The sequence below is a fragment of the Nicotiana attenuata genome, chromosome 2 (assembly GCF_001879085.1).
Source record: "Nicotiana attenuata strain UT chromosome 2, NIATTr2, whole genome shotgun sequence".
NCBI lineage: Eukaryota > Viridiplantae > Streptophyta > Magnoliopsida > Solanales > Solanaceae > Nicotiana > Nicotiana attenuata.
In genome coordinates this window covers 73,684,755-73,692,834 of record NC_031990.1, presented here as the reverse complement: position 1 = coordinate 73,692,834, position 8,080 = coordinate 73,684,755, and the positions used below count along the sequence as shown (strand labels likewise).

The window sequence follows — 8,080 nt, the reverse complement described above, 5'->3', positions numbered from 1 at the left end:
CGATACACTATTTGATCAAAATTTAATGAATTCGGTCGAAACCCATAATCGGACTTCTAGCTCCGCCCCATATTACACGACCGACGCAGTTAAAGGACTGTCTAGAGATAACATATTTGTACTGTCAATATTCTTTTTAGTGTCAATTTGCCTTAGGATTTTGGGAATCCTATATGGTGTCTCCATCTATGTATTTTGTGCATATTTTGCTAAAAAACATACTAAGATACAAACATTTTTCATTAAGAGCAACAACGTCAACAACAATGGAATCTTATTGGTTGTGTCTATTATCAAATGTTTTCACATTTGCAGATTTGATATACACAAAAACGGTAAATATTTTATACTAGCATAATATTTTATAACAAAGATTGGTTAACAGGAGAAATTGTAAGTAGCTTTACATCCCGTAATATTGCAGTGTAATATTAAAAAAGAAAATGTTCACACTAAGTAATTTATCATATCTCTCCTTGAGATAATTTTTCCTATCTGCCTAAGCTTCAGTGCGCAGAGTTACCTGTTATTGTGCTAGTGAGAGGTAACGTGTATCTGGTGAAACTGTCGTGGTGCAACAAGCTAGTCGCGGCACAACCATTATAAAATTCTTTCAAATCTTAAATGCATAAATTATACTAATAAGGTGTGTCAAGTGTGCGAACAAAATCTCACATTGGTAGCTGCAAAATTGGGAGCCACTTATAAAGTGTATGGATATCTTAAAGACGATGGAATGCCTTTTCGAGAAAACAAAGCAGGCCTGACTTAAAGCAGACAATATCATACCATGTTAAGAGTATCTAATTGGGGCTGGTTGATCCCAACAACGGTATAAGAGCCCAGGCTCAACGAAACGAGTATGGCGATGGCTGAGTGATGGTGCGAGGCTCGGTTCGTTTAACCTTACAAGTTCGGAGACGCACACACAAAAAGAAGCTGGTTGCGGGCTTTGATTGTCATAATACCCTAACAATGTAGGTGTAATATGGGGCGGACTGTCAAGATATAAGATGTAGGGATCTATAGGCCTTTTTAACAACTTGTTTTAACAAAAAATTTAATCATTTAAAATTTAGGTAATATAAATTTATGCATCAGTTCATCACTTAATCATGATAAACTATCGTGTCTTGATGTAAAATTAGGTTAATCTTTTAATTCATTTGCTTATCAGAGAGAGTGATTATAATTTTACTCAAGTCTATTTAAGCATTTATTCGCGAGGAATGCTTAATTAAAAATTGAAATTAATTAGACTCATATCAACCACATTAGTGAACAGTGATATTCCAGTACTATATAAGAAACAATCAGAAGAATACGTACCAGAAAAACTTTTAGAAATCCCTACTAACCGACATTAATATACAAAAAACCCATTTTTATATATTTTTTATAACTATAAAATATTGAGGAAGCCATGCAATAATATGTGAATTTATGTGAAAAAGATAGTTCTTTAGGGAAAATTGATTAGATACTCAATAATTTTATATTGCTGGTTGGTGGAGGAATATTAATTCAATGTTTATTTGGACAATTCTTTTTTGGCCCCTCCTTTTATTGAATATTTTAAGCTATGAAAAATTATGTTTATATTTTTTTTTTCTCTTTAAAATATTATCAAGGGATAAATATTTTAAAATAAAGGGTAGTTCGGTGTAGAAGACATCCCGTTTTAGGGGATAATTTTTTTAACCAATATTTTAACAGGATCATAAAATTATAAACACAAGCTATTTCAAACAACGAGTGGCTAGAAAAAAGACAAGTTTCCGATAAAATGTATATATTTTTGTATATATCAATGTATAGTATAAGAATATATACATATTTTATACGTTATTAATGTATATTTTTTATATATTAGCTAGCGGATGTAATTATTTTTGGTCGATCAGCCAAATATGTAACTTGCCCAAGTATTTCTGTCAAATTCTGAAGAACGAAAAAAAGAAAATGAATTATTTTTTTTTAAAGAAAAAGAATCTTTGAAAAATACATTTTTAAAACACAGTTTCTGAATTTTTAATTTTTTTTTGGAACGCAGTTTCTGAATTCTGACTCAGTGTTTTCAACAGTAACAGACACATACCTTTGTCTTCATGTCTGACACACAATAATAAAAAACGAGAACAGGTAATTAGAATAATTGTACACTAAAAAAATAATATAAACACTATTAATTTTTATTTTAAAAATAAAAATACAAGATATTGTTATAAAGGAATTCATGGGAGTAATAGTGGTTGAGACAAAACAGTATATAGTTGTGTAAGGTAACATAAGTCAACATCATTTTGCTTAATACAAGCAAACAAAATCTCATTTCTTCCTCATTTTGATGCTCCTTTTGTCTCTCACTCTTGCCTTGTTTTTTCTCTCCTTTTTCATCTCCAAAGAATTCCAAGAACTCAACTTTGGCTCCTAAATTTTCAGTTTTTAGTGAGATTTAATCCAAGAATTTTCAAGGGGTTAATGTTAATGTCATTTCAAGACACTTTCTTGAATTTTTAGAAGGAAGAATGAACACATTTGAGAAGAATGGTTTATTCTAATCAAGTGAGCATTGGATGAATTCCAGTTATGGTTTTTCTAAGTGGTGGTGTCCCGTCCAACTTGCGTGCAAATCGACTGGTTAATTAGGATACCAGTTATCTCTTATCAGTACAGGTATCGAATAACTCTGGACACAAAATAGTGCAGTTATGTTTTAGAAGCTTTGTTTCAGCTTCAAATGCTAAATGTTTTTTTTTTTTTATATTTTATTTCCAATTTTCAGGATATTGAAAACTGATAATTGAGCAAAGTTTATTTGATATGGAGAAGAAGAGATCATCAAGAAATCAACAACAGACAGAGAAGAGTCAGCTTAATTGTATGTGGGGATTGATCAGCAGCCTTTATATTGGTCAAAATCATAGGAAACAGAAGCTGCTTTCAAATGGGAAAACTGCAGCTAAGAATGTTATAGGTAAGTGGTAACAATTCTTCAATTTCCTAATACCACTGCTCATTCTTTTCTAGCACCAGCTGAGAATGCAGGAATCACGGGTTCGAGCAGTGAAAACAGCCTCTTGCAGAAATGCAGGGTAAGGCTGCATTTGATAGACCCTTGTGGTCCTGCTCTTCCCCGGACCCCACGCATAGTGGGAGCTTAGTGTACCGAACTGCCATTTTTCAATGTAGCTTGACCTCTTATAGCATATTAGTTACCATTTTTATCGGCTTACAATGTAATGCCTATCATAGATATTTGCTTGTAATTACAATGTAAGTGACCTGATTGTGTAAATACTTTTTACATCTGTCTGTCTGTGCTTACAGCTAAAATTCTTCCCTAAATGCTTTTGTGGCTAATCCAAAAGTGAAGCTAACCTATTAAACCTTCCTTAGTGTAATGTGGTCTGTTTAATTATGTTAGGATTAGATTTCAATAGTGAAATTAATCAATCTTGGTGGTTTTGATCTTTGCTTTTATCCTTCTGCAGGCAAGAATCCAAGAAAGCTTGATGCTTTAACTTACTTCAGTGACCAAATTCATGGCTTTGAGGTAAGTCTCTAGCATAGGATAAGTCAACTTTCTAGACTCAGCTCTTATGTCAAAACTTATTTGGACACCATTTGGAGAATAAACTCTCTCTATAACAGCCTCATTTGTTCTGAATTTTTTTGAATGTCATAGCGAAGTGTTGTTATAAAGAAAATATATTATAACATAGTATGAAAATTGGTTCCATAAAATATTTTGCTTTTATAGTGAATGACTATTATATAGCGATGTTGTTATAGAGAGATCTGATCGTACATCTTTTTTCTTACAGTAATAGAGCATGTGGTGATAGAACTTAGGCAGTTCTATTAGTAATGTTCCTGCAAAAAAATGTAACTTTGTTGAATAGTTCTTGTTTTGTGCGTGGATAGTGTTAGGAATCATTCTGATTGGCATCTCCATAGAATTTTATACCTCAAATTCTGAACAGTATGAAGAGGAGCCTTGGCGTAACTGACAAAGTTGCCTCTATGTGACCAAGAGGTCACGGGTTCGAGCCGTGGAAATAGCCTCTTGTAGAAATACAGGGTAAGGCTGCATACAGTAGATCCTTGTGGTCCGGCCTTCCCCGAACACCCCGCATAGCGGGAGCTTAGTGCACCGGGCTGCCCTTTAAATTCTGAACAGCATATTATCCTAAATTCAGAAAGGATTGCAACTTTTGAGTAAGAGTTATAATTGGAGAGTTGTTTGCCTCAGGATGGAGCTGAAATGGAAGCTTTAGGAGTTTGCACGGGTGATAAAAGGATGAAGAGTTTCATTCAAGAAGAAATTTCCGGTAGCATGCAAAAGAATACTCAAATCATAGCTAGAAATGTGCAACATAAAGAAGTAGATTATGGACTATTTGATCATATGATAAGTAAATACAAGCCATCATCAAAGAAGAGCCGAACGAATCAATCACCTTTATACGGTTGGAAGGATACTAAGACGGGGGATTTTCAGCAGGCTTCTGGTTCAGCAGAAATGTCGATCAATAAGTTAAACTTGGCATCCCTATTAGAAGCTATTTGCAGTCAAATTCATGCAAGTAATGATCAACTTGATGAGATCAGTTTGCAGGTACTTCAGACGAGTGCCAAAGCATTTATCGATAAGATGTTCATAGACAGGAATTATATCAGCAAAGGTCGTGTGAATTATGAGCCTGAACAGTTCTCGGACGCATTAGAGATGTTAAATTCAAATGGAGATTTGTTTCTGAAACTCTTACAAGATCCTAATTCACTTTTAGTAAAGCAAATCCGAAGCTTGCAAAATGTGCAAATGGCCAGAGATTCAGTCAAGTCCCTCATGAGTAATAAACTATCAGATGATCAGAGTAGTGATAATGACATTTGGAAGAGTGAACAGAAGCATCAGCGATCTGGGGACGCATCCAAAGAAAGTTCCAGCCCCCGGCCTTCAAGTAAAATAGTTGTTTTGAAGCCAATTCCTAGAACTGTTCGATGTTCTGAAAATGTTGCCTGCCATTGCTCGTCTATGCAGTCTCATCGTAGCTCAAGTAGTAAAGGGGAAAATGTCAAGCGCACGAGCTTTTCTCTCAAAGATATTAAGAGGAAACTGAAGGATGCAATGGGAGAAAAATGGAAAGAGAAGCATTTGAGTTCAGTAGGAAGTACTTTACATAGGCTTCATAGCATTAACGACAAGCAGAACTTAGGAGTTGATAATGAAGGGGGCAGATCACGGCTTACTATTGCAGGACCTGTTAACTCTTCCACCGAATCAAACATCAAGAACGAGGCAGAGAATAAACAAGAATCCACATCAACTCACGCAGCTAAAGTCTCCCTTATGAGTGAAAGAGTGCGTAAAAAATTGGACGTGTCAACCATAAGCTACACCAAGAAACGGGAACTGGATATATCTATGGAGGCAAAGAGACATCTCTCTCAAAGATTAAATTATGTCAATACTACAAGTGAGGATGTGATGAGCAGACAACCAACAAGAACATTGGAAAGGATTCTTTCCTCGCCTGAACATGATCGTTTGTTCAACTATAGCTCAAAACAGGACAGCGAAAGTAATCCTGCACAAATTAGGCCCAATGGTAAGTTTTTGTTCCGTTTACTTGCGAGTTCTTTGATCTTGTTATGCACATTGTCCTTTAGAATTATAAGTTCTTAACATTCACCTCCGGCAGATACAACTATAGTGGAACTTCCCGTTGAACCAGCCCTTACTGTTGTTCAAAGTCCTCAAAGAGACAAGTGTCACTGGCATCTGAATAGCTCAATGGTGGTAAGTACTGCATCCTCTCCCACAAAACATGTCGTTGGAATATTGCAAGAATGTTTTGGTATTACTTGTTTTCTGTTTACTTCTGCCTTTTCACTTAGCCTAATAACAATAGAACGGACTTAATCCTGTTGCACCAACCTCTTCAGGATTCACTTTCAGAAGTTTGGTCTCCTGGTTCTTCAACGGATGTTTCGGCGTCGAGTCCATCTAGCATTTTCAAACTAAGGGTTGTTGACAACAATATGGACAGAGGAGATCATTCAAGTCCAGTGTCAGTCCTGGAACCAGTTTTTACTGATGATCTAGCCAGCCCTTCTGGAAATCAACCATGTAAGTAACACAAAAGCTTCGGTTTAATTTCACATATGCTCTTACACGTATAGCCACTGAACTTTATCCGCTATAACAGTAAAATCTATTATCTTCTCATTCTATCATTAGACTGTAGTTTGAAGTAATTGATGAATATTTGCAGCTGACACTGCATTACAACCACGTCGTATTAACTTTGAGGGATGTTCGAACAAGGAATTCCCTGAAAATACCATACTGAATCGCGCTGAACCAGATGCCCTTCGTATTTATATTCAGTCAAGTTTGCAAACACTTCACTTGAACTGCGAAGAACTTTGGTTAAATAGGCCTCTTTCAGAACAAATGATCACAGAACAAATGATCGATGCAACGTTATCTGATGAACTGGAGACATTAGCACTGCAATGTGATTCTGAACCTAAACTCCTGATGGACTACACAAATGAAGTTCTACTAGAAGCATATGATTTTCATTTCAGATTTCCCCAATGGCTATCATTCCTTCAGCCTAAAATTTTGTCCTTTCCACCGGAAAATTTTCTAGTGGAAAGTATAATGAAAGAAGTGAGACAACACCTTATGCCAGTAATGGAACAACTAACACTGAATGACCATGTTGAGAAAGCTTTGGCGAAATCTGGTTCATGGCTCGATATCAGAAACGACGCTGAAGATATTCTGACTCAAGTCACAGATGATGTTCTTGAAGAATCAATTATGGATATTGTTGTCCAACTTTATACCTCTTTCTTGTGTAGCTAAATTTTGCTTCTTTTCCTTTTGTTTGTAATGAGCATTTGTACACCTTAGCTAGTATCTGCTTGTTTATTGCCACAGAACATAACACATTACTATATAGAGTTCTTATGAAAATGTTGTAATGAGGATTATAGTTGATGTAGTTAAAATACCTTTGTCTTGAGATCAAAAGCAAGAACATATTAGAATCCAAGAATCCAGGTACTATACAATACTTTTTAGGTACAAAAGTTTGCTTTATGCACAGTGAAACAAAATTCTTACTGAATAAACAAAGATTCTTAACCAATTCTTTTACTGTCTTTATCATAACTAAAAATCATATTACCTTCGGTCCATAATAAGTGACTTTTTGGCCTATGGGACACTTCTTGAGAAAATGCTAACTCCTAAGGAAAATGTAAGTATTTTGACTAAATTATCCTTAGTTAAAATTTGCATATTGTTTACTTAACGCATTGGGATATATAAATAAAGGTAAATTTGAAAATATAAAATTAATTCATTCTTGATTATGTAAAAGGATACTTATTTTGGACCAAAATAAAAAGGCCAAAAAGTCACTTATTATGGACCAGAGGAAGTATTTCAGTGTTAGCTTAATGCCTCAATAAATTTTGAGGTGAAATTCCAACATTATTACATATATTAACACTACATCAAAAGTACAATAAGATGTCTTGTGACATTTTAAAAGCACTTAAAATAAAAGTAATAATCACTATAACCAAGCTTAACTGTTAAAAAATGGAAAGAAAGATTGACTTTGGGACTGAATTCCTGCTTTTTAATTTTGAAATTTTAGTACATTCGTTAAATATAGTTCTGATAAAATAAGTTTTTATTTTTTGTTGGGGAGCGCTTTACTCTCAATTTGAAATTTCTTTAGATGAGTTTAAATTTAGTTGGGTCCCAATATAGGTATCAGATACCGGGCGGAAAACCCAAAAAAAAAAAAAAAGAAGTTTTTATTTTCAAGAAATATATTACCAAAATATTAAGAAAAAAAATATTAACTTTGTGATTTTTTCCCCAATATATGTGTTTTTTTTTTTCAAGATGGAGAAATAGATAAGACCTTTACTTTTGGAGTAGGTTGTGTGGAAGTCAAGATCTTCATAAAAGAAGGCCTTAAATTTGTAGCCTTTATTTTTTGATAACCTCTATTCACATGCAAGTTGACAATTTATAAATTGACAG

General features: G+C 34.4%; 1 protein-coding gene across 1 annotated transcript; it reads left to right on the top strand.

The window, feature by feature from the left end:
* Positions 2,295 to 7,051, top strand: LOC109212598. The gene is made up of 7 exons (XM_019376251.1): positions 2,295 to 2,676; positions 2,786 to 2,977; positions 3,495 to 3,556; positions 4,256 to 5,615; positions 5,709 to 5,806; positions 5,953 to 6,136; positions 6,282 to 7,051. The coding sequence occupies exons 2-7, from the start codon at positions 2,824 to 2,826 to the stop codon at positions 6,881 to 6,883; spliced, it is 2,460 nt and encodes an 819-aa protein (XP_019231796.1). The 5' UTR covers positions 2,295 to 2,676; positions 2,786 to 2,823; the 3' UTR covers positions 6,884 to 7,051.

What these genes read in the sequence shown, in the direction of transcription:
- LOC109212598 (XM_019376251.1), top strand. Translation starts at nt 2,824, where the DNA reads ATGGAGAAGAAGAGATCATCAAGAAATCAACAACAGACAGAGAAGAGT. An exon ending in TGCAGCTAAGAATGTTATAG is followed by an intron (nt 2,978 to 3,494) that starts GTAAGTGGTAAC and finishes ATCCTTCTGCAG; the next exon opens with GCAAGAATCCAAGAAAGCTT. An exon ending in ACCAAATTCATGGCTTTGAG is followed by an intron (nt 3,557 to 4,255) that starts GTAAGTCTCTAG and finishes TGTTTGCCTCAG; the next exon opens with GATGGAGCTGAAATGGAAGC.